This window comes from Numenius arquata, chromosome 25 (genome assembly GCF_964106895.1).
Source record: "Numenius arquata chromosome 25, bNumArq3.hap1.1, whole genome shotgun sequence".
NCBI lineage: Eukaryota > Metazoa > Chordata > Aves > Charadriiformes > Scolopacidae > Numenius > Numenius arquata.
In genome coordinates, this window is record NC_133600.1 from 474728 (window position 1) to 501006 (window position 26279).

At 40.9% G+C, this 26279-nt stretch overlaps 1 protein-coding gene across 4 annotated transcripts in view; it reads left to right on the plus strand.

The window, feature by feature from the left end:
- Positions 1-26037, plus strand: part of RANBP3 (RAN binding protein 3) — a 54185-nt gene extending 28148 nt beyond the window's left edge. For 2 of the 4 annotated variants that reach the window (XM_074163959.1, XM_074163958.1), the window contains 13 exons: positions 891-962; positions 2174-2239; positions 3748-3840; positions 4929-5032; positions 10344-10463; positions 11130-11233; positions 13593-13671; positions 14547-14649; positions 15541-15665; positions 17504-17624; positions 18267-18409; positions 20412-20592; positions 22361-26037. In XM_074163959.1, coding sequence (XP_074020060.1) covers positions 891-962; positions 2174-2239; positions 3748-3840; positions 4929-5032; positions 10344-10463; positions 11130-11233; positions 13593-13671; positions 14547-14649; positions 15541-15665; positions 17504-17624; positions 18267-18409; positions 20412-20592; positions 22361-22404 — 1355 coding nt within the window. In that variant the 3' untranslated portion in view covers positions 22405-26037. The remainder of the gene's footprint in view (positions 1-890; positions 963-2173; positions 2240-3747; positions 3841-4928; positions 5033-10343; positions 10464-11129; positions 11234-13592; positions 13672-14546; positions 14650-15540; positions 15666-17503; positions 17625-18266; positions 18410-20411; positions 20593-22360) is intronic. The other 2 variants (XM_074163960.1, XM_074163961.1) reach the window with 2 other exon arrangements.
- Positions 26038-26279: the final 242 nt, after the last annotated feature.

Here is a 26279-nt window from a genome sequence, read left to right on the forward strand (position 1 = left end):
TCCTTTCTCTTTTCAACATACTTAATCTTCCACAGCCTCAAAAGTTAAAATAGCAGATAAATATTGTCATCCTTTACCTCACGCAAGATGGTCTGTTGGAGACAAAAATCCCCAACCGACTACTGTTGCCTTGTGACTCTTGATGCATTTACCTCCTGCTCTGATCACCCTATTTCATAAACTGCATGGGCTGCATTTGTACAACACCAAAAGTATTTACTGCTGAACAGACCAAACTCCTTATTGCTCCCTTCTCTGAGTCCCAGCAAAGGGTGGAGAAGAAACACTGTCCTTTACCTGTTCCTTCCAAACATTTTTTTGCTCTTCTGTTCACTGTTAGACTTAAGTGTGACATCTGCAAATACCCTGATGTACTCTCCTCTGTTCCTGTAAAATCTCTCTCCTTGCAGAGTGGTTCAAGCACAGGTTGCCTGGTTCTTGGTGCAAACCCAGCTCTCACTGTGAAGCTGTTCGGGGGGCCAAGGTGTTGGCTTCCACTACTTACAGGCATTATAACTGCTTTCTGCCCTCTCTGCAGAGGCCTTTTGAAATGTTATAGGTATTTTGTAAAGATGTTATACATTCTAACATCACTTGTAATTCCTAGCTCAGATACAATTCAGATCGTGCATCCTGTGTTTATCTTCCCTCCAGAATAAATGAAATTTGTTCTCTCTGTTTCAGGAGAAACTAAGGGGATTTTATGGACAATGATTTGTTTACTTCTATGGCTGTAATACTGTTTTAGTTCGGAAGAAAGAAAAACCTAAAATAAACAAAACAAATTACTAGGAAAATCATTTTCGATTTGCAGCCTTGATATGTCTGGGAACGGAGTTTGTAATTAACAAGAGCATACACAACTTCTCTTTATTTTTCCTTGACTGCAGTAACAAAGAACAACGTCTTTATGCCATCAAGCTTTTGTGAACCTTCTACAGGCAATTCTGACTCAGAACCAGGTGAGCTTCCTCGGCTCTCAGCAGAGCGCTGTCAGGCTGTCACCATCCAGCCTCCTCTGATACTTCCCAAGTAGGACCCTCTCTGAGAGAATGGAAGTGGTGATGGTTCTGATCTTACAGCTGTTCTCTTGCTCACTTCCTTGCTTGATATTATGCTTGCTGGAGGTAATTAAAAATCTGGAGGTATCAAAATTCTGAAGTGCTTTGGGAGTGGTAGTGGAAAACTGCATATGACTCTATGCCCATCTGTTAACCTCGAGATAAAACTTAAGGGAAATTTTCATTGATCTATTTTGGATACTTTTTTTTTTATACTGAAAATCTAATCAACTGTAATCTATCGTCTCGATCAACCATGACCTGTGAACCCTATGCTGACACTACCACTGTTTTTGTTAATCACTGTTACTCTGGTTTGGTTGTGTTGGTATCAATGTGTAGCACACTGTTATCTTATGCTTAAATAGCATGAGAATCATGAAGTGCAATAAGATGGTAAGGTGCTGAGTTATCATATTTTGAGCAAGCCATTATGCCTCTAAAAGGAAACATTTTATAATTATATCTTGTAAGTTCTTAAGAACTCATTTTGTAATAGCTGTGGATTTACGGGTATTATTTTTTTGAGATATTGGTGTTTTATCTAAAAGCCTTAACTGTAGTGAGTACAAGGAAAGGAATTTATTTTACCTTCATAAGGTAAAAGCTTATAAGCATAAGGTAAAAGCTAATGGAATTACAAGAAACTAATATATTAAATAATAAAGTTTAAGTTCGTTTATGATAATTGGCAGTTGGGTGCTTGTTAGCAGCTGTCATGTTGAGTCATACTTGTCAGATTGTCCTGTCTGTAGTTTGATTCTCACTTAAACCCTCTATTAAGTACCTCTATTATGTCCCCTACAGAAGGAACTCAGTTTTTCTTGTGAAAATGGTCTCTTTCATGCTTCTCCTGAGAAAAACTTGGAACTTTTTTTCCTGCAACAGCTTAACATTTCTGTCTTTGTGATGTGTATTTGGTGTGATAATCACTGGAAACCCAGTCTTCTTTTGGAAGAAGTTAATTGGTTCTTTGGAAATCTCCTTATGACTGGATATTTTATAAAACTTGTGGGTTGTTACAATGGGAAAAGCATGAGGAATTTTATGACTGGCTGAATGTATGTACTATGTTACAGCTGTGCTCTTGTAATTTTGTGGTTTGCTTCTAGAGGAAAAGAGCAGTGGATTCCGGCTGAAGCCACCAATACTTATCCATGGTCAGGCACCTAGTGCAGGTGAGTTCAGTGTTTCCTGCAGCAGTACAAAGAAACCAGTTCAAGCATTTTATTTATTTAGGAGTTTCCTCAAACTGCTGTTGTAACTTGAAGGTGGTTAAACCTGTGTTTATGCAAAAAAAAAAAAATCTTACATTCTCCAGGATGCTTATGCCCATATCCACTGTGTAGTGTGTGTAGACACATCCGGATTTTGGCTTGGATCAGTCGAGCTTTTCTGAAACACATCTCCCAGTTGTCTCTCTAGCATGCTTTGATTCCATTCTTAGAGCATTGCTGGGCTCCATGAACATGATTCCTTTGGGAGCAAACTGAAACAGAAAGGGGTGCTCCAGGCATGCACTGAAGTACATCCAGCCATTAGTGGGAGCAGGGTCTGGGACGGGGCTGGAGTGTTGTTCACTAACCACTTGTCCCCTCCCTGGCTCCTGCTGGCAGCGCGGTGGCTGGACAGGTCGGCTGCATGGTCTGGCTCTGACGGAGTTTCCTGTGTGCTGGTGTAGCCCCAGACAGTATGGGAAGGACATTCATATTCCAGCTCCTTAGGAGTTTAGGAGAAAAAAAAAAAAATAACAGTTTTGGTAATGGAATTTATTATTTGTTATATATGCATATGGAAACGGATTATTTCTCTTGCCGGAAGAAGTAAATTTAAAAAAAGAGCAAGTATGTTTGAGCTGAGCTATGAATGTTTGAACTTAGGGTAGTTATATTTCAGGTGTTGTCGTGTCCTTTGAATATGGGTGGCCTGAAATTGAACTACTTGCAGAATATTGAGCTGAGCTGCTATGAGTAACTTCTAATGCAGTGTTTTATTGGATCAAGAGTTCATCTTTGTTTTGTTCAGTGAAGAAAACTGAACCTTCTGGGATTGCTGTAACCTTCTAGTGTTAGGATGTGGTTTTTTTTTTTTGGTTTTTTCTTTATTAGGTTGTTTAAGGTCAGTTAGCTTTTTGAATCAGCGTGGAATTAAAGAGCTGTAGTGCTATGTATCTCAATATAGCAAACCAAAGGCCAGGATCATTCAGAAAGCCAAAAGGCTGTTAAATGAAACAGCATGTAAGATTATTACAATACTAATCGGTTCAACTGCATGAGGAACTGGGCGGGAGGAGACAGTATCTGGAAATTACTTCCATGGAAGGAGAAAAGGAGACTTGGAATGGGTAGTTGAACAGTATGTCAGTGAATAAGTACTGTTAATTTCTCTTACATTTTGACTTTTATTTCTGAGTCATTTTCATAAACTCTCCTTTCTGCACTTTCCTGGATAAGGTACAGAATTGGATAAGGCAGAGAATATATTTTAAAGTGTCTTTTAAGGCTAGGAAGTTGTCTTCTCTACTTGGAACTAATTCTTTTTTGAGGCTGAGTGGGAAAGAAGGGGGTGGAAGCTTTTTAAATGCCTGGTTTTCCATTGTATGTTCTGTTGGAAGCGGCTACAGAGAAGATTAGATGAAGTTGAATTTTTCAACTTTATTGCTCTTGAAAACACCTTTTACTTGCAGGTCTCCCCAGCCAGAAACCGAAGGAGCAGCAGCGGAGTGTGCTACGTCCTGCAGTATTACAGGCACCACAGCCAAAAGCGTTCTCGCAGATGGGTAAATAATGCTTTTGCTTTCTAGAGTGCCGCAGAGGGAGAACAAAAATACAAAACCTGGTTACTGTAGTGGTTTGGTTTTATTCAGCATCTGCCTTTGTTTTGCTAGGTTTCTCCTTTCAGAAAAGAAACATCTTAAATGTTAAGTATATCTGGGCTACATAAGTGATAATGCAGTCGCACCTTCAGTTTCTTATGGGATGGCTGTCTGACGTTGCCAGGTCTCTGGCGTTGACGTAGACCAGGCTTGGTTTTTTGAATAAAAGTACTTATAAGGGTGACAGCATTGAGCATGGTGTAATGAGCTACTGCTGATCAGTTGAAGATAGTGGTAGACTTTGCTGGCTGCACAGTGCTGGAAAATGCCTAAATCGCTAGAAGGTGTGTCTAGGCTTGGGGACCATTTTGAAGTTGGGACTTTGAGAGACACTTTTAATTCTTAGTTTAGTCATGTATATTATGCTTATTGTCTTCTTATGAAATTTGATATAGCTAGTAGAAATAGGCATGATTGAAAACTGGAAGTTAAACCAAAAAAACCGTTCAAGGTGTCTGTGTCTCCTAAACCCCAATGTTTCCCAGCCCCTTACTTTTTGTTATTTGGGATTTCAGTTGAAATGAAACAGTAGTAAATTCAGTTAATGCTGAATCTGGCATAGAACCAAAGCTTGATTTCTTGGCATGCCTATTGGGACAGATTGAACTCTACGAAGGACTTAGTATTGGGTATGCATTTTCAGTCAGAGTTCATTGTGCAAGTAGCTAGATCCGTCCCAAGAGGAGCCTTGCTGGCTGTGAACAGTACTAGATCGGAGCAGAATGGATGCTTGAAGTTGTATATGTTGAAGTCCCTGCAGCATTTGTATAGATACTTTTTGCTGACTTGGTTTTCTGTATTTGGAATTTTGATCCTGCTAAGAATTGCCAAATCATGGTCATCACGTCTCTTGCAGATTACTATGGGAACTGTGTAGTTTACATCATAATGTTTCTAGGACTTAAGAAAACAGCATGCAATTTGCTATAGAAAACTTGCTGCTTTTAGGCCAATCTAAAGAACTTATGTCATTTTCTCATTCCTTATTGCAGTTCTCAGCAGTGGGACCAATGGTGTAAATATCCCACCAGATTCTGCAGCCACATCAGAATCACTAAGTAATGCAACACTGAAAAGTTCTGACTCAGAAGACAAGGTGAGTTGGAGAAGGGTTGGAAGGACACTCAAAATAACGGACTATAAAATAGTATTCTCTGAACAGAGTCTACTTGTTCAGCAACATGAGTGCAGTTTCAGCAGTGATAGCCCCCTTTCTGTCCATATGGTAGTACACTTTAGGTATAGTAGTAGATTTTATACTACTCTAATAGTATGCTATATTTATCTTTACTAACTTGAGAACTGTAGTAAAGATTTACTGAATCCACAGTTTAGGATGGTTTTTCATACGTATTTTTGCTCACAAAATAAAATCGCTCAGTTCTGCTTCTACTCTCATTGGTTCCTTTTAGTCCCTCTAGCTTTATTTCTAGTTTTGCTGTAAAATCTTACTGCTCCTTGAGTGATGCCATTCCTACCTCAGGCATTGGATTCCTGCAATTTAGGTGTCTTGGTTAGTGGACTGATAGTCAGAGTACTGCTTTTTCATCTGATCAGATTGCGTGAAGAAATACATCTTCCTTCCTGCAGGTTCATCTCTTACCCTGTGTGCAGGGAGTGGGTCAGGAGAGTAGGGAATTGTCTTCTATGAGCAGGGAGAAGAGGTGTCTCCTCCTCCAGAGGCTGTGGCCAGATCTGTCTGGTGCTTCTGTAGGGCCAGAGACTAAGAAGCGTTTGCTGCGTTCCTATTCCTGCCTGAAAAGGCTTTGATTTTGAGCTGGGCGAATTGAGCAGTTTACATTACACGTGTTCAGTCTTCCTTCTCGGATTGCCCGGCAAAAAGCGATCCCCTGCCTATGGGCAATGGCTTTACTGGTGTTGTCTTGATTTCTAACGATTGGATGTGGAACAGTGTTGGGAAATGTGAGGATGGAAAGCATACAGGCAACTGAAGTGAAGGAGTAACACATAAAGACATTTGGAGACAGGAGCTGATAGTGGGAAAAACCCAGAGGCAGCACATGAATTCCCTGCAGGAAGTGTGGAGGGAGAGTGCAGGTAATGAGAGGCTGAAGAGCTTCAGCTAGAAGAGAAGGCGTCTAAGGGCATTGAAAGTTGCTTATTCAGTATCTTGAAAGGGAAGTAATGAAATGGTTCCTTCCCTGTTCTGTGAAAAGTGTGTCCAGTCCTTTCCTTCCTGCAGGAACTGAGGTAACTGTTGGCATCTCAAGATGCCTTGTCTGAGAGTGTGGGAGGATGTTTGGGGATTTTGAAGGTGTGTAGGTTGTGGGTGGTGTTTTAGGTCTGGGGTTTTTTTCATAGCTGCATTAGACAGTGGGTTGCTTTTTGGTGCCACATTGAGCATAGCAGTAGTATTATTAACAATGCAAAAGTATGCAGGGGTTTACTTGAAATTCAAGTCTCAATTAATTTTGAAATCTGAATATCTAAGTAGAAAGGCTTCAAGTGTAAATGGCTTTTTAAGGTTTATTGAAAGACTACTGCCATAATAAAGTAGCAATAAGTAAATTCATTGCGTGGATGAGTATGAAGTCTTTGAGGGACATGCTTGTTACCTTTGTCTATGTCATTAGGGAGACCCTCTATACATTTTTTAACATCTAAAAATCCTCTTCCTTTTTTTAATCAAAGTCCAGAAATACTGACCTGGTAGGAAGTTTTCGGTAGAAGGAAACTCTTAAATCTAGATGTTAAGGATCGCTGAAAGCTAGCTATTAAATGGTATAAAGCTTCATAACTGAGCACTTGCAATTTTACCAAGGAGTGTGGTGGGATATTCTTCATTGTCTTGGCATTTGTAGTCAGGATGGGCCCTCTGCCTGAAGCTTTCCAGCACAGCTATATGTTACTGGAGTTCATACAGTAGTTGTGTTAAATGCTGGAGGGTCTCTGCAGAATAATAAACTGCTTGTTAAGAGTGAATGGTTACTTCTGGAATCGTTTCATATTAGTATCTGTATGTGTGGATCTGTGGCATAGATCTGGTGTGCCACAGAGAGAGAGCTTCCTTGTGAGGGCAGGTATGTGGTATTTTGCAGTTGTGTATGAGCCTAGTCTGCCCTTTTACAGCAGATGTAAGTCATAGTCTTGTTTTACTGGCAGAAAAGATTTTTCTTTGAAGTCTCTGTCTTATGGTTATGCAAGGTAGCACAGTGGGAATGTTCTCTATCTGATGATTGTCCTACTGTGAGCATCTCTGTGGCAACCTGTACCTATTTGGGCTAAGCCTTGTCTCTGTGTCTTGAAAAACCCCAGGAAATTGCAGGAGCCTTAAGTAACATAGTCCTTAGTTGGGTACAAGCTACAGCCTTCTAGTCAACTTCACTTGACTGGTGGGAGAGTCTGGTGTCTGAAAGTCATCAGATATGTGGGGACACTTGATAGGCAGCTGTTTGAGCCTACCCTGCAGCCCTCGGCCTTTTTGGCAGCAGGGAGATAGTGTTCCTTATCCAGAAGGAGGAGGACCTGTTAAGGAGATCCTAGGCTAATGATTTTTCCTTTTGTTCAAAAGAATGCTCCTTTACCCTATCCACACCATTCAGTGGTGGAGGACTACTCCCAGCAGGCAACACTGGCCCATTTCTGACTACCGGCTGAAAAAGGATGTCTTTGAAATGCCGGAGTTAGAATCTGAAGGTGGATAATAGAGCTAGGTTATACAAAGTTTATTTCCCTTAACCGTAAAATGGGATTTGCAAAACTCCTTTGGACCTAATCCAGTGTTGTTTTCCCACTGCTGCTTTTCCCCTGTGCAGAAAGTGCCATGGCTGGCAGCCCATCGGGTGCTCCTGTAGGCAACACCACCCTGCATGAGAAGCTAACAGGAGGAATTGGAGATCTGTCTGGATTGGCAGTTCCATAACCTCACTGGGGTCACAGATACAGGAGGTTCACTTGGACAATTGGAGTACTGCATTGGATACCTGTGGGGTTTTTAGGAAGTGAATCGGGAAGGACAAGAAAATAATGTGTTCTGCTATGCTCAAAGAAGCTGCTTGAATGCAGAGGCTTTGGTTTGGGAGAGGTGCTGAGTTGGTCAAGGCTTTATAGGTTAAGATCAGAGGGGAAGCCAACAAGGGGGAGATTAATAGGGACCAATCGAGGAGAAAGTAGCTAGAGCCCTTGGAGAGCTACAAGCTTCACAATTGCAGACCTTGGTTCTAAAGGGGAACTTTAAGAACTCTGATACCTGATCAAAGTGACAGCATGTCCTGGTAGAAATACTGGAGATTTTAGGAATAAATTGAGGACAATTTTTTTGGTGCAGGTGCTGGATAAGTTGACCAGAGAGGTACTCAGCTGGACCTGGTATTCACAGCAAAGAACTGGTTAGAAATAGAGAGGTTGAGAGTAGCTGTGATTGCAGCAGCTGTGAGATGGAGTTTGAGATCCTGAGGGAAGTGAGGAAGATGATAAGTAGCAGAGTAAAGACCCAAACTTTAGGAGGGACTCTAGCTCGATCATCAAGCTTGATGGTAGGATCCTGAAGGACAGAAGGGCTCAGGAGAGATTGTTATCTTTATGGACAACCACCTCAGAGAATGAGTAGTTTTGTCCCAACGTGCAGGATATTGTGCAACTGTGGCAGGAGGCAAACATGGATGAACTAGGGGCTCCTTAAATCCAGAAGGGGAGTGTACGTAAGTTGGGAGAGAAGTCAAGGTACCTGAGAGGTATGCAAAAGGATTGCCAGGATGTGTGGGGAGAGAACTGTGAAAGCCAAAGCTTAGCTGGAGTTGGAAATGACTGGGGATGAAAGGGCTGCAAGAAGGGATTCTACTGGTGCATTACCAGCAAAGGCAAGATGAAGGAAAAATACAGGCTTGCTGCCAAAAGTTGGAGGGAACCTAGTGATGAAGGACATGAAAAAATTGAGAGTTGATGTCTCTCCAGTGAAGCAGGTGGTATCCCATGTTCTTCCTATAATAACTATATAGTTTTCATCAGAATATGCTTAAACTTCTACTGTGGTTTTTTTTTTCCTGCTTATCACAGAAGCACAGAATCTTCATGGTTGGAAGGGACCTTTGAGATCGAGTCCAACCACAAAAAAACCCAACAACCAAACAACAAAACAAAAACCAAAAAACCCCACAAACTGACACAAACCAACAATCTCGGGCACTAGAGCACGCCCTGAAGTACCATGTCTACATGTTTCTTAAATACCTCCAGGGATGGTGACTCCACCACCTCCCTGGGCTGTTAACGCTGATTGGAGAATGCTTTGATGAGGGGCAGCTGCTGTGTGCTGATTAGTTGTTAGGGTTTGTGCATGTTGTTGGGTCTTCTAATGTAAATTGAAAGCTACAGGGTAAGAAATGAGGAGAGATGAGGGAGGGGGCGATTCCCATGCTGGTTGCAGTTGCTTCCCAACACCACTAAAAGGGTTTGGTGGAGTGAGGCCCTGAGGAGAATGGGATGAGAACTATAGTATGAGGGCAATAGGGAACAGTATTGGCACAGGTGCTCTCAAAAGCTCTGCTGTGGCAGCTGCAGGGCAAGGTTACAGAGCCACTAATGGAAGATGAGGTGTGGAATAGAAGAAAGTCCTTAGCAGGACACACTGTTCAGGAACCTTGAGGTCCTGTGCAACAGCGATGAACAAATTGGACATGAATGAGTAGTGCATCCTTTTATTAAGGCAATGTACTGGGCTGCTTTACTAAGACTGCAACCATAAGGTTCGGAAAAGTGATTATTCCCCTTCACTCGCCACTGCTAGGTGGCATCAGGAGCACCGTGTGGAGTTTGGGATAGTTGGGAGCTTTCCAGTACATGAAAGACATTTATGAATACCAAGGTGGCGAGTGGCTGGAGCACATGATGTCTGATTACAGAGTGAAAAAGCTGAGTATGTTCTGCTTGGACTAGGGGAGAGGGAATTGAATTTTTCTCCTCAACCATCTAGTGGTGGGCTGTAGCAAGATAGAATGAGACTTTGAAGTGCATACCAAACACAGGAGAGACTGCAAGTGTGGGGAAGGGGGATTGCAGTTGGGTATTAGGACAGCACTATCGTATTTAGTGCAGTTGAACATTGAGCTACCAAACTCTAAAACTGCCATCCTTGGTTTTTTTTAAGGCTTGACTGTATGAGGTCTCAAGTAGCCCAGTGTGATGTTGAGGTTGATGCTGCTTTGGAGCATGGTTTAGACCAAATGATTGTTAGAAATCCCCTTGAACCTTAACTGTTCTGTGGTTTGTTAAAATAGATGCTCTAAACAACAGAGGATTTTTTTTTTTAAATGCAAAATTTGCCTTGTAGCTCTGTAGATGTTATTGGCTTGTTGTTGTAAATGACACTGAATCACCATGTGGTAACGTGTTTTCTGTTGAAAGAAACTCAATTACCTGGGCTAAAGTTTTCAATTTCTTTTCTTTAGGCAGGAGAATGTCAGAAAAAAGAGTCCAACAACACTTCAGATGATGACAGCTGTGAGAAGGCAGAACTAAATGCACAGCAAGCATTTGTATTTGGGCAAAACTTAAGAGATAGAGTTAAGGTAAACAAGTTTGTTATCTTGAGTAAAAGTTGATGTATTTAAGTGAGAATAAGAAGCAGTGGAACGGATCATTTTTTGGCGTGAGTGTTACACACTGGTTATGAAGTACTTTGAAGGCACTGTCTAACAGATCTAAAACTTCCATGTATATATGCAAAATTAGAAGCTGTGAACACAGTTTGGTTGGCTGTTTTGTAAAATTGGTCTTCCAAACACTAAAAAAAAATAATTAATACTGTTCAGTAGCATGAGAAGCTTTTTCAAAAATAAATGCATCTACTGCAATTATAGGTAACATGTAAAGCTCTGCAATGGGATGTTTTCTCTTTCCTTTTGAGTCAGAATTAAGTTAAAATGTGTTCCTAAGATGCTCCCATGCAACCGAGACTCATGAAAAAGGTGAGAAAAGAAAAATAGGGTAGCCTTTTCTCAAACCTGGGTTCAAACCTGTGCATGAAGTATTTGAGTTGGATTGTTAGTACTTCCTGTTGAAGACAGGTTTACATAGGTTTCCTAGCGTAAAAAAAAAAAAAGAAAGTATAATACTGGGACTTGGACTTACATTGTTTTATTGTTGGAAGTGTTAGAGGGTGGATCTTTGTCTTGGGAAAAAATGAGCTGAAAATTTTGCAGTCAGTAGTTCAAAGTGTACTTGTTCTTTTTTAGCTAGGAGATGAAAGCGATGAAACTGCCGATGTGCAGAATGCTGGCCTTCCTACGTCAGACGGATCTTCTGCAACAAATTATTTTCTACAGTACATCAGTTCCAGGTGAGACTACAGGGACATCTGTAGGACAGTATTCCTTACTCTTATGTTTAAAGTTATTTGCTCTTTATTGGAAATAAGGCTCAACCTGGGTCAATGGGAACCCAGGCTTCTGAGGAATGAAGTGGCAAACTTCAGATCTGGGGGAATCCTCAGTCATCTGGTCAAGGGAGATGTGTTTGACACCACTTACTTGATCAGGTCCTCACCAAGGCCTCTGCAGAAAACTAGCAAGCATAAGATGAGAGAAGTTGTCTCATGAATGATTAGAAAGAAACGGTGATGGAATAAATTGGAGCTACCAATCCTGTAGAATCCTGTGGAGATCTGTGCTGTATTTGTGGCGTTCAATATGTTTTTATATATGATATGGATAAAGCGAAGAATAGGGTGGTGTTTTTTTTTTAAAAAAAGTTATTTAGTCATGATAATAAGCTTTTCAGAGCAATATAGAGGGCCTGTATGAATAAGCAGGCAGCTAACTGTGGGAGGTCTTTGAGAGAATTTCTGGTTAGGCAATGGCATCAGAAGAAACTTGATGTAGGTATACATAAAGTGAGGCAGCCAGGAGAAAACTGTGCTAATTCTGTATATACAGTGGTGAACTCTGAACTGACAGCCTTCACTTAAGGCTGAGATGTCAATATGGCTCTGAAAATTTTAGCTCCAAAGTGATCAAAAAAATCAAGTACTGTTACAGAATGAGTAGAAACCAGAAGAGAAGTTCTTACTACACAGAGCTGTGAATTCAAGTAATAACTGGAAAAGCATGGGGGGAAAAATCCCACTCGGGGCAGAACCTGAACTGTAGAGTAGATTGTTTGAGGCCATGAAATAACTGTAGAAAAAGCAGCAACGTGTGCTTGCCTTCTTATATTTAAGACCCTGTTGTTCACTGCAAAGTAGGCACTAGGCAGTTTTGCAGTCTTAACCCCTTTTGAGATGGGACTTTTCAGCTGATGTGCTGGAGAGGTGGAGAACCCCACAGTGACTGTGCGGTTGCCGGGTCAATGCCTTTCCAGAAACACTCTCAGATTTTTTAAAATCAGATTTGGCAGACAATAACTTCTAATATGTGGGCTTCAAATACTGGAATACTTGTTTATATCTTTCACCTTGTGTGACATCTACTGCCATATTTTGATTGAGTCTTCAATTTGTGAGAATTTATTCATGGTAGGTCAATTGCCAGAAACCTAGTTTTGCGTTTGCCTTTGCCTTTAAAAAAACCCCAACATCTCTAAGTGGAGTTGGCTCTGGTTTTTAGCTGAGATGGCACGACATTATGGCAGTCGATTTGTAAAAGGGAAATTTCTCCTTTTGTGTGACACACAGTCAGTCCTTTAAAAATTGTAAATGTCCTAGGTCCCATGGCAGATACCAGTGGCTCATATTGAGTTCCCAGTTAACATCTGGAGCTCAGAACTGTAATATTTAATTCCCGTTGTAGGAAAAACTTCCTTCCCCTGGGGATTTCCTCTGTTCTTTACATTTCCTTATTCAGAAGTAGCAGCTCTACATGCACAATTTAAAGGTTTTTTTTGGTTCTACTTGAATGGTGTAGTGACACGTGCCCCCTTTTTCCAAATGTAGTGACGTGCCCAGAGGCTTGATCCAGGTGGGCTGTGTTCCATGTGCTCCCTTAGTAATGGTGTTATGTCTTAGCGAGGTGTGCCTAAAGGAAAGGCAGACGAACAACCACTTGTTAAGTTTTTGAGTCTGTAAAATAGTAAAACTATTGTCCTTCCTAAATGGGATTTAAAAATCTGTGAATAAAAATGCCACATGGGAGGAGGACGCTTATTCTATAAGGAAGATGTGAGGGCTGAGATTTGATTGTGAAACCTCTTGGGGAGGCTGTAGCATTGCAGCTGGTCTAATAAAAGGCATTACTTATCACTGCTGCCTTTGCTTCAGGTACGATATTGCAAGTGCTTACGTTTCAATTCTTTCCCTTTCTGAGAAAATTGACCTAAAAATGTGTAGTGGTTCAAGTTTGTGCATGTAGAACGATTTTTTTTTTTTAAAAAAGTATGTTATATGATTAAGCAGTAAGCCTTCACTTAGCATTCAGCATTGCTTAATATGTAATTAGATATCTAAAGGGAAGATATTTACAGTGACAAAATCATTTCCCGTCATTCTGAGAGAATTCTCGTTCTGTAAAACCAGTATGTGGTGTGTTACTACCAGTATGTTACTAAGTTAAATTAATTTCTGCCTGTGTTTCTGTGTCAACTGGTGCTTAATTTTTAAAGCCAGTGACAATCACTTGCTTTTTGAGGAATTTTATCAGTAGAAGATAAACATATGTTTTCCTGACTTACAAAACCTGTTTTGTTTTGGGTTTTTTTTTTTTCAGTGTAGAGAACTCTACAAACAGCACAGATGCATCGAGCAACAAGTTTGTTTTTGGACAGAACATGAGTGAGCGAGTCCTAGTGAGTATCCACTGTGCTGGAAATGTGATTTTGTGAGTAGTGTGTGTTATGGATTATCACTCAGGAATTTTGAGAACCTATAATTATACTTGTCACTGGAGCAGGGTTTTCTTTTAGTGGTTTCCCTTGTAGGTAGCTTATTTGGAGTGCAGCATGGGGGGGTCGCTGTGAGCTATTGTCTGCACCAGCAGCGCTCCCTAGGATCGCCCTGCCAGGCTGGGCTGTCTCTGGAGTGCATGTGGCCCTCGAGTCCAGACACTTTACGGCACAGCTCGCTGCTTTGAATGGCTTCTTCCATATAAGTATTTGAGGGTGTTTTATGTTTGCTGGCCACCAAATTGAGAATAGTTGTTACGTGACTCCCCCAGTGATGGGATTTCAAGCCCAGCAGTGAGGCGACTGCCTCAATACTGGGGTAAGATTGAGGAAATTCTGTTTATTGTGGTATAACTTGTAACGCCTTGTCACTTCCTACCGGTGGTGTCACTGCTCTGCTGGTACAGATGGGAAACATTCAGTGCTGTGCATTCATACCTGTCTGAGCATTGAGCGAGGAGTTCAGTCAGGTATGCCTTGAGTTGAACCGTAGCTGAAACTGGTTTGCTTTGTTGAACATAACTCCAAAATAAGGGTTGAAATTTGGTTTTAGTTCAGGGGAAAATCATTTGAGCTGCTTTTCAGGTCATGTTCCATTCGGTTCCCTGGCTAGGGCAGCAGGATAGCTTTTACTGTGAAAGCATGTCATCTGCAGGATTCTTGTTTGCCGTGTGGTTTTATAGACACTAGAGCTTCCGGCAGTAATTGATCACTGTTCCTTTTCTGTAAAATTAGTTTATTCTTTCTCTCTTCTGTTTACCTCCTCTCCTTTGCGATAGAGTCCACCAAAATCAAATGAAGGTAGTACAGAAAGCAATAAGGAGAATGCTGCTACCGAGTCTGGGTCCGAATCATCTTCTCAGGAAGCCACACCAGAGAAAGGTGAAAAACAAAATTTTATTTTAGGAATGGTAGTTAATCCTTGTTTAAGTGATTGCGGTTTTCAATATCCCCTTACTTTATAAAGACATGACATTTTTATGTTGCCTTTACTGTCTCCTGTAACCAAAGATACAGGCTGGGGGTGGGAGGTGATGTGCTGGGTGCTATCGATTCTCGTCTTTTGGTCTTTAATATTAAATACATACAGGCTACACTGTCTTTTTCGTGGTTGTTCTGTGGTATCGGGTGTATCTTCAGCAGAATGAAAATAGAGGGAATTAACAGAGCAGGTACTTCAACCTAGAGAGTGTAGAACTGTGGCAAACTGTTTTTTAACAATTCTATTGTACTGCCAGCGCGGAATGTCTGAGTCAAATGTATATTGTATTGAGTAGGGGCACTGAATGTGTTGCTTGAATCAAGAACTGTTTGCTGGATTCTAGACTTCTGTGACTCTTCAGATTGGCAAGATTTTCTGGAAAATTTGGGAGCTATCAGTTTTCTTCAGCAAACTGCTTGCAAATCAAAATACAAGTGGGAAATGAGTGGTGCTGTAGGTGTGTAGGCACAGCTGTACGCGGCACCAGTGCTCCTGGAGCGCCTGCAGGTACAGAGGTGTCCCTGTGTTAGCAAAGGGTTTGAAATATTGGAGGCAGGGACAAAATTTAGATAATTTCCCTCTTCTGTCCCTTGTGTTGTCATATGCTTTTAAAACAAGACTTAAAAGACAAGCTTTGACTTCTGCTTTAAACTTGAGTCCTGTTTCTAATATTCCATTAACATCCATCTTTTGTACTTTTATTTCTCTAAATTCTGGTGTACTTCTGAGACCTTTATAAACCTTACATAATTATATGCTAATCACTCTCAAACTTTTAAAATGTTGTTCAGCTAATAATATTTCAGAATCACTGGCAGAGTCTGCAGCAGCCTATACTAAAGCAACAGCAAGGAAGTGTTTATTAGCGAAGGTGGAAGTGATTACTGGGGAGGAAGCTGAAAGTAATGTCTTGCAGGTAAGAAATGGATAAAGTAGAGGAGCTGTGAGTTTCTGGGGATTCATATGGATGTCCAGTGAATGCACACCACCTGATTCCCTGCAACTCAACCTCCTCTATATCTCTAATGTACTTTCTTGTGTTAAAATGCAAACTTTGGGGTATTTATTATCAGATCCTTACTTCGGTGTTTCTTAATTTCCTCTTTATGAATAAACTTTAATGCTTGGGCCATCCAGGCAAATTTTAAGCATGCTTCCCTGAATCAATCACATTAAAGCCTCTGTGTCCTACAAAACAATTATTTGAAGAAAATTTAAATGAACTAAATATTTTAAGGTCTTTAATTATTGTACTACTGAAGATTTTTTTTTAAAAAAACTCAGAACAGACTATGATGCCAGGAATCTGCTTTCTTGCGTAGCAGAAACTGTAAAACAATACTCAGGAATTTGTCTTGAGGTACTTAATTGAATTAGTGACATTTTAGAAGGACGTTTGGTCATGACTTAAAGACTCCTGATTTTAATCGTGATTTGTTTAACATCATAGTTATTCATTAACTTGAACTTATTAACTTCAGTATGACCTTAAGAAAAACGTGCAACGTTTTCTTGTAAAACGAAGTGATGTATATGGATTTTTTCCTTCTTTCTTTATCCTCAAATTATAGTTGTTTTTCTTGATCTTTAAAGTTTCTCAGCACCTGAACTGTGTTATTTCTTAAGGATAATGTTTGCTTTTTCAGACAAGGTAGTCTATTCTGACATAGAGATGCACTATGGCAGTAACTAAAGCAGTTCTACTTGTATTATCCTACAGAACAATAACCTGGAATGTTTTTCTTCTCGGCCTTCTTCTTCCCAGACATGAATGGTCTTTAAATAGTTGTTCTGGTACTTCTCTGTTGCTGTATAATTCAGAAACTATTGAATCCTTCATGTAATCGAACAAGGCACTGAAGAGATGGGAGTGAGATGAGAGTCCCGTTTCACTCGGGAAAAGCACAACTTTTAGCGGTTGTGTACAATAGAGGACTCGTTTGCATGAATGTGTTGTAACTTAAACCTCTCACCTCGGTTCTTTTTTCCTGTGAAGTGTAATGCACTAGAATCCCCAACGGGACTTGTACAGACAGAACTGTGTTAATGTTGCGGAAATGAACGGTACAGAGCTAGGTGTTCATTAGAGGGGGGGATATAAAGTATAGATGTTAGCAGGGCAAGAAAAGGAGCTTTTACGGGAAGCAGGAAAGGTCCTACCATCGGAAAGTACAAAAGGGGGACTTTTCCAAACGGATGAACCAGGAAGACAGGAAATATACCTCTTGTTTATTCATGCTTTGGTGTGGGTCAGGCTTTATGAATTGACAATGAGCTAACATGTTTGTTCATCCTTTCTTCCTTAATACAGCAAAAATTTTGCTTTGCTTTCATTGTGCTGGGTCTTCCCAGTAACAAATACCACCTGCAGTGGTACAAAGTGCACCTGAGACTTTTTAAAGAATTGACTGATTTAAGACTGTAGATGATTTTTGCCCAGTCTCTTATTACAATAAGTTTCCTCTGTGGAATTTTATACCCTATCTGAAAATTATTGTTCTTGTTTGACCTTGAACACAGGTCGTCTTTAGGAATATATAGTTTCTGTTAAAAAAAACCTTATCAAACCAGACAGCATATTTTGAGGAATTTATTGCAAAAAGAGAGGACAACTACTTTGGTTTCCACAGCTATAAACAGTTTAAAATTTCAATATGAAATCTGAAAATGTTTTAACCAGCTGTAGGTGACTAATTCTGAAATATATTATTACTTCAATCAACCACTATGCTATAGAGATATTTTCTGTTACAGATTCAGTGCAAGCTGTTTGTATTTGATAAAAACTCTCAGTCTTGGGTAGAAAGAGGTCGAGGACTTCTGAGACTCAATGATATGGCCTCCACAGATGATGGAACATTACAGTCTCGGCTGGGTAAGAGGAACCAGGGGAAATGAGGTACTGGATGACAGTGCTGTTTTCACAGGATACTTCCATGATACAAAGCAGCATCCACTTTGGATTATGTCTTAGCTACAGCAACCCAGAAGCAGTTTGGACCTTTTCTGTTGCCTCAATTTATAACTGTTTCCTCCAAAGAGTATTTTTTCATATTCTCTTGTTGTAGCAAATGTTCCAGTTACTTTTTTCCCCATAAAAGGAAGCTGTATTTAACAACTAGAATATTTGACTAGAAATTTATGGTAACCTTCTTCAGATCTGGGCTGTTTGCGTTTTGGGATGGGATGCTTGTGGTGGGGAAAGTCTCTTTGAATAGTGCAAGATTGTTCAGACTGGCAGGAATGTGCATTAGCCTGAGATTATCAGCTCTGATCCAACCACTGAACTTTGATATATTAACATATAAGACTTTGGACTGAATTCAGACATGACTGATAATCTTTAATAGCCAACATTCTTCTGATTAACAGTTGTGACAAGATTCCCGTTTTAAGGGCTTTCCCTTGATATTCTTTGTAAAGAGACTTAAACATTCACACAATAAAAAGCCACCTTGGCTGTTTTGAGCTTCCTGATGTCTTTTTCTACCTAACTGATCTTGTATCTTGGCTTTAGTGATGAGGACTCAGGGGAGTCTCAGGTTAATCTTAAATACCAAGCTCTGGGCTCAGATGCAGATTGATAAAGCCAGTGAGAAGAGTATCCGGATCACTGCCATGGATACAGAGGACCAGGGAGTTAAAGTTTTTCTTATATCAGTGAGTATTGGGTTTTGTTTACATTTTAACCTTCCTACTAAAATTGGTGCCTGCTTGTTGAGGTAACATTCCCATTCTTCTTTGCACCCTACCTCCTTACCACCACCCTCTCCCCAGAGACAAGGGCCTTGGCAGACTTTGCTTGTTTGAAAAGCCTGACTGGTTGTGAAGAAATTCCCCATAAAAGGTGACCTTAGGAAGCCAGATTGTCCAAAGCATTGACCATGGAGTCGTGGGGTCTTTTCCAAACCTACCGAGACTGTAACTAGTGTAAGATTAATGCAAATCATTTTTTGCTATCAGGGGAAATAGGTATTTCATAGATTTCTATTGATTTTTAACTAAAAGTAGATCTACCAGAACTTGTAGTATGGGAAGGCTGTCACTGTCTGTGTGGGTGGATGTATAGCTGACCACTGGAAGTGAAACATTAAATATCTGTCAAGAACATTGTGTTAGTAGTTAAGGGTAACACGTTTTAACTTCGATTTTCTTTGAATACAGAGTATTCCAAGCAGTAGTAAGACGGTGAAAATGATTTCTGTGCTTACTAAATGGAGAAGCAGCAATCCCAATTAGAATTACTAAAATACTTGGGAGATCATGATACAGTCAGTAAGAAAGAAAGGTCATTCTCTAATGTGCCAAGAGCACTTAAAGATTTAGAGAGGTTGCACTGGTTCTACACAAGGGGTTGCTAAAGAATTAAGTGTTTATGGATCAAAAATTGAGAGAGCAGCAGCTTCCCCTGGGACATTAGGTTTGTAGGGCTGGGATCTGGAGCCCGGGGTCGAATTTAATGATACTGAATATCCATTGAGGAAGAAAAAGCGGTGAAATTCATGGTTAACTTTTTCTTAGCGTTTTTCCAGATTTTAAACGTTTGAGTTAATCTGTCATCAGGTTATTCACTGTTGATTTTAGTATTGATAAAAAGTGTCTGGTATGGAGTCATACAGTGGTTAGAGCTGGAAGGAACCTTAAAGCTCATCGAGTTCCAACCCCCCTGCCCTGGGCAGGGACACCTCCCACCAGACCAGGTTGCTCAATAATGAATGCAGTGAATAATTTATTCACTATAGCTCGTTGCAGGGGAATTTAGTAGATGTAGAGGTGACAGATTTAAGTGACAGATGGGGAGGACAGAAACAATTTTTTATGAAAGAATTAGAAGTGGGGTGGTTACCTTACAGTTAACGTAGGATAAGGGTAATAGTAGTTAATATGAGGACTTAATTGACATAATGAAGACACAGTTTCATAGTATTCAAAATGAGTTCCCTTTTAAATAACATCCATTAAATACTTAGTTTGATAGGCCTAAAAATTGATTCTTTTGAAAGCATGAAGTGTCTATTAACTTTTGAGAATAAAAAAGATATATTCTTGGACAGGTTATCACAAGTGCTTCCCTCTGAAACAGCTGACTAGCATAAAAGAGTGTGGTAAAAAAAAAAAAACAACCCCAAAACCCCAACCCCCAAAAATTGGAATAATCACCTGCCTGACTGCGTGTCCATTCACTTTTCTCATTAGGTCTTATGTTAAAATTTTATGTTGGTGCATCGTGGAACAATTAAGTGACTTGATTAGGATTAATTAGTATGTGAATTTGAGTGATTGACAAGCCTGGAAAAATCTGTGCAAGGCAAACTTTTTAATTATAGGTCTTTTTAATATAAGCTTTCGGGAGGCATCAGGAAAGCTGTGTGACTCGTGGGTGAGAAAGGTTGTATAAAATCAGCCAGCACTGGCAATGTGAGCCAGGAAAGTTGGTGCTGAGTGGAGAGGAATATATTCTCACCACCAGAGTTCTGTATATCTACCATCTTGCTATGTGTACCACAGCCTGTTCTGACCTAGGCTGAAAAACCCTATATGAGAAAACTGAAAAGTAGATTGTGAAATTTGGCATGACTGTTGTGTATTATTTAGGCAGTGTTTTATTCTGTTATAATTCCTTGCACCTTCTTCTTGTTTCTGAATGTTAAAAAAAATGCAGGCGAGCTCTAAAGATACAGGGCAGTTGTATGCTGCATTACACCATCGGATCCTGGCCTTGCGGAGTAGAGTGGAACAAGAGCAAGAAGTGAAGAATGTAGCACCTGAGCCAGAGGTAACACAATCAAATGAGGAAGACAGTGATGATGATGTCATTGCACCTTCAGGATCAGTTGGAAGTGGTAAGGAAGAAAGACAATGGAGTTTCCTGTTTTCCATATATTTTTGTGTTCTTTAAGGCAGACTGTACTCTCTGTAACTGTATATCATAGATGTACTTCTGGCCTGTTATTTCTCACAGGTGTTTGTGGAACAAGACTTGTTGCATGAATTGCCTTTTTGAATGCAACCGTTTCATGCTCCTCCAAACTGGTATAAAGGCCCCTCTGCTGCTTCCACCTGAGTTACATGTCACAGTTTAGCAGAGGTTATCTATGCTTCAATTAGTTCTAGCTTCATTTACGGGATTTTTAAGGGGTGGTTGCTAGTTTCATTTTTGCCTTCAACATGGCCAAGGCTTGCACTTTAAAAACTGAAATGACTGTCTTGAGCTACGTTCAGCAGGCAGGATCCAGACTGACCCATGAGTATCACAGAATAACAGAATCACAGAATGATATGGGGTTGGAAGGGACCTCTGGAGATCATCTAGTCCAATCCCCTGCCAAAGCAGGTCCACCCAGAGCAGGTTGCACAGGATCTTGTCCAGGCGGGTTTTGAACGTCTCCAGAGAAGAAGACTCCACCATCCCTCTGGGCAGCCTGTTCCAGGGCTCTGCCACCCTCTTGACTGCCCTCTTGACACCCACCCTTTAAGTATTTATAAGCGTTGATCAGATCCCCCCTCAGTCTTCTCTTCTCCAGACTGAAAAGACCCAAGTCCCTCAGCCTCTCCTCCTAAAAGAGATGCTCCAGGCCCCTCATCATCTTTGTAGCCCTCTGCTGTACCCTCTCCAGCAGTTCCCTGTCCTTCTTGAACTGGGGAGCCCAGAGCTGGACCCAGTGCTCCAGATGGGGCCTCCCCAGGGCAGAGTAGAGGGGGAGGATGACCTCCCTCAACCTGCTGGTTGCACTCCTCCTGATGCACCCCAGGATGCCATTGGCCTTCTTTGCCACAGGGGCACATTGCTGGCTCATGGTCACCCTGTTGTCCACCAGGACTCCCAGGTCTTTTTCCTCAGAGCTGTTCTCCAGCAGGTCAGCCCCCAACCTGTACTGGTGCAGGGGGTTATTCCTCCCCAGGTGCAGCACCTGACACTTGCCCTTGTTGAACTTCATCAGGTTCCTTTCTGCCCAACTCTCCAGTGTTCTGATAGCTTTCTTTTCCTCCATATGCTTTGAGATGATGCCCAGAACAAGCTGTTCCATCATCTTTCCAGGGATGGAGGTGAGGCTGACCGGCCTGTAGTTTCCCAGGTCCTCCTTTTTGCCCTTTTTGAGTGCTGTTTGGAAAGCAGAAGGTTTACAAAGGGACATGGAAAGAGTGTAATGAGGAGACCATAATTTAAGAAAGGCAATAGTCTTTGTTAGAGGAAGGCTTCCTTCTGTGGTCCTGATTTAGGAGTCATCTGTGCTTTTCTTTCCTATGGTTTAGAACATCCCACCTTTGACTGAGACCAGTCCTCCATTCTAATTCACTGCAGGGGAAATAAAGAAGGAATGAATACGAACAAAAGCAGTGGGTGGATTGAAGAGGCTGGAAACTGAGCTTTTAGGCTCTGGGATGCTACTGGGATCCCCAAACCAGATTAGTCAAGGACATAAAATTCTGCAGTGGACAGAACATAATCTGCAGAAGTAAGATGTCAGCTGGGGCGGGAGCAGGGAGAACTCATCTGTCATTGAAATCCTAAATCTGAGAATTCTGTAGTCTTCCCAAGCAGGATCTGTTGTTGTAAGGTAAGAAACAAAAGCTATTTCCTATGACAAAGAACTACTTTCTCTGTTTCAGGTCCTAATGACGAAGGTGACGGGCAGAATGTTGGCAGCACATAGCAGATGTGAGCCGATCTGCTTGCAAGGCTGCTATGAACACCATCTTGCAGGCATCTCTGGATACCCCAGGCCAGCTATTATTTCAGGCAGTGTTGAAGGCTCCAGGACTTAAGAACTGTGCATCCCTGTTCTGTTTGTTTGGTTTTTTGGTCTGGATCAGTAGATTCCACACAAAAAAAGCAGACTTGGAAACTACCTGAATGTGGTTTGGGACGTGAAAGCTCATCATATTGATGAGCCAAAAAAAATAAATAAACCAAACATTTCCCCTCATCCTTGTAATTGAAATGGCACATTACAGCTTGTCACAGCTTTTCATTGGGACCTTTTGACTGTTTCTTCAGTAGTTCATGTCTTGCAGGCCTCCAAGATAGAACTTTCCAACACGGTTCCAACTCGAATTCTGCTTTCGTAACCCCTCCTCCCCCTTATGAGTTTCTGCCACCTGCAGGGAAACCGTGTCCTCCCCAGTTCCTGCGCTCACTGACTGCCCGCTTGGGTTCATTCTCTTTTTGGACTGCAGATGGGGCAGATTGTGTTTTTACCTTTTAATCCCAACGTAGGTTGTGGACACCGTTGTTCCCTATCTAGTGGGTTTGTAAACAGAGAGAAACAAAACAGTGTGGTTCACCAGAAAAGCTTTTTTAATGCGGTAGTAAGAGAATTTAAAGTCCCCAAAATGTTTTGCTAACTTGTTTTCTTTCTTCCTGTTTCATTATTATTATTTGGGGATTTATATTGTGGTGATACTTTTTTATTTTAGCTTTTCAATAAGATGCTCTTGTGTGTTGGAAAAAGTGAAACTATTGTTTTGTACTGTTCTTTTCTGTTACTATTTAAGGGAGAGCTAAGCCACTATATATAATAGATGTTGCATACAATTTTTCTTAGAAAATTATATGTTTCTGTGGCTACAGTGAAGTGTAGGAGGCATACAGGTCACACCTTCAGAAAAGTTGATGAGGAAACAGCTGTTAGCCCTTGGAAGAATAAAATAGGCTCATGTAATGAGCTCAGTCAGCCATTAAAATAAATCTGTATAATAAAGTAGCTCTCATTTTAATGGCTTGATTCAACAAGCCATTTAAGCACTTGCCTGACTTTCTATGTGAATAATCTTACTGAAGTCAATGCAACTATTCATGCTTAAAGTTGAGTACATTTTTAAGTATCTTGGTGAATTAACAGCCTTAAATAGAAAATGAACTTCTAACCCTTCCTGTCCCTGTTCCGTTTCCTGAAGTCTTGCAGCATGAAGAGAAAGGTAATATTGCCAGCTTTGGCTAGTTTGGGCTGAAGGATAATGTATTCTGTTCCACCAAAATAAAAGGAAGAATGTGTTCTCCTGTGTGTAATTCTGAAGTACTCCTACTGTAACCAGAACTTACTTTTTGCTTTGGATGTTTTCTAATCATCTGGACCTTTTGTGTGAAAGTTGAGTTTTGTTATTAAAACATATGGTATATTCTTGTCCAGGACAGTTGGAATTTGGTAGTCACTAAGAACAGTGACCAGGTCACTTTGCCTATAAATTCCCCAAACTTTCCTATTTCCTTGATAGTTTACTGATAGATAATTTCTCGCTTGCTTGCTCTTTCTCCTGTAGGTTAAGGAGACTTAAAAATGCACCATTTAAAAAGAAAATTAAAGAAGCATTTAACATAGCATGAATTGAAAATTAAAACCCAGGTTGTAGCACAAAAGCAACTTTGAAATTGTTCAAATAGCAAACCAGTCTTTATTGCCTCTATTTTAATGAAGCACGCTTTTCTTTGAGGGGGGTTGAGAATATGTTTAATTTTACCTGTTGCCTGTTGGTAGCCCTTGTGGGAGTCTTAAGCTGTTGGGGAAGGGGGATGCTTTGCTTTTCCTGGTAGCCCATTGGAGGAACATCTTGGATTACTTTCCTGGGGAGTGAAAACGGCTAATGATGAGCTGTGCCACAGCATTTGTGATTTCTCTGGATTGTCTCTCATACCTTTTTGCATTTTGGAGTTTTTTTTTTCCTCGTTAGATTTACGGGGTTTTTTAACCATGCACAAACGTATTGATGCACCCCTTCCCCTGCAGCTCACTGCCAGAAGCGTGGCATGTGTCCTCATACCCACCCACACAGTTGTTTCTGCATCACAAGGTCTGGGGACCTTCTGCATTTTCAAATACGTGATCTGCATTTTGCATCTTAGCTCTTCTTACACTGAGATACTCAGATTTAAACTACTCTTTTCAAACAACTTTGTAGCATAAAGCAGCTTGTTGTCAGCTTAAAGAAATTAATAAGGTATCTTGGTCAGCAGGGCCTGCTTGTGGAGAAACAGGAATTGTTTCCTGGTCCCAAACCCCATGGGGTCTGTGCAGTCTCACCTTGAGGTGCTTCCCCTAAAATGAAATTGATGGTGTGTAGAGATGCAGAAAAATGGAATAGGCGTGCTGGCTGCCGTGGGGTTAAGTGGTGATCCGCAATCACCTACAGCATTCTAAAGACATCTGTATTCTAAAAAAAATATATCAGTAAATTAAAAAAAAAATATTTACTGATACAAATTTTATTTCAGCTGGAAGTTTTGCATATATGTTTACAGGGAAGAGGAAAACATTAGTGTGAACCACTGGCAGAACTGGCCACACGAGTTCGGGTCCTGCCCAACAAGACATGTTAGGGCAAAGCAAAACTTCTTTCACTCTGCTTTAAGCCTTAGTAAACTAGTGACAGATCAAACCAGATAATGCCTATGTGTTTTGAAAGACGTATGTAAGACTGTCATATCAAAACGTATGTGGGAACTACAGTAAAAATTTTATCAGAAAACAAGCCAACAAAACGCCCCGAGCCCGGCGTGGTGAATCCTGTGCTGGGCAATGGCTGCTGGGAGGGAGGCTGGTGGTGGTGCCTCCGTTCCCCTCCTGCTGCACCTTCGCTCTTAGCTCTGGTGTTAACATGCGGATGCTGTTAGCAGTTACTGTGGGTCTCGCTCTGGTTGCTGACTGATGTGGGCACGGCCTTTCAGATTTTCTAGGGGACAAAAAAAAGAGATATTGAAGAGTGAAATAGTTGAGCGCAGCTGATGGGGAAAATGTTGCAAGAATGGTGATGTTACTAGACCCAGAAGTAAACCTGTTACCGTAAAATTAAAAATAAGATTGCAACCACAGGAAATACAAACACTAAGGTAAGAAAATGTGTAATTGTAACATCATTTTGTAGTCCATTTCTGAGGGCGTGATGCACTACTACTGAGAAGACCGGGCAGGGAAAGATCTAACTAACTGAGTCCTCGGCAGCACTCCGCTGAGAGCAGGCTGGGCAGATGTCTGAGTTGTTAGACGCCTGCAGGAATAAAACCCCCGACTTTGTAGTGACTCTCCCCCTGTCCCCAGTCACTGCGGTGTTGATTCCATTGCGTAGGTTTTGCTGCCGTTAAATGACTGTTCCTGATGCGTCCCATTCTGCAGTTTGACCGGCCTCTTGTTCTCCCAGTGAGTGTAGAAAATGGTTTATTTCCTTTCTAGAAACATGTTACATATTTGAAAATTTACCATGTCTCCCCATAATCCTCTAGTTTTAGGAATTCCAATTATGATAATTGCCATAATTTGTCATGCAAAATTTCATTAAACTGACTTTTCACTGTGCGCTTTTCTCCACTTGTTCTTTGGTCTTTCTGTGCACTGACTGGCTTAAACTGAACCCTAGAGTCCATTTGTGGGTAGCAGATAAATTCAGACAGAATGTTATAAAGGTATTTTAATTTTCCAGGGTAATCTTTTTTTCCCTCATGAAGATTAGCATGGAGCAACACAGGTGCTAAGAAAGAATTGCTAATCTAGATGCTTTGAGTCAATCTTAATTCCTTTCTCCTAGGTTATGGTACAGG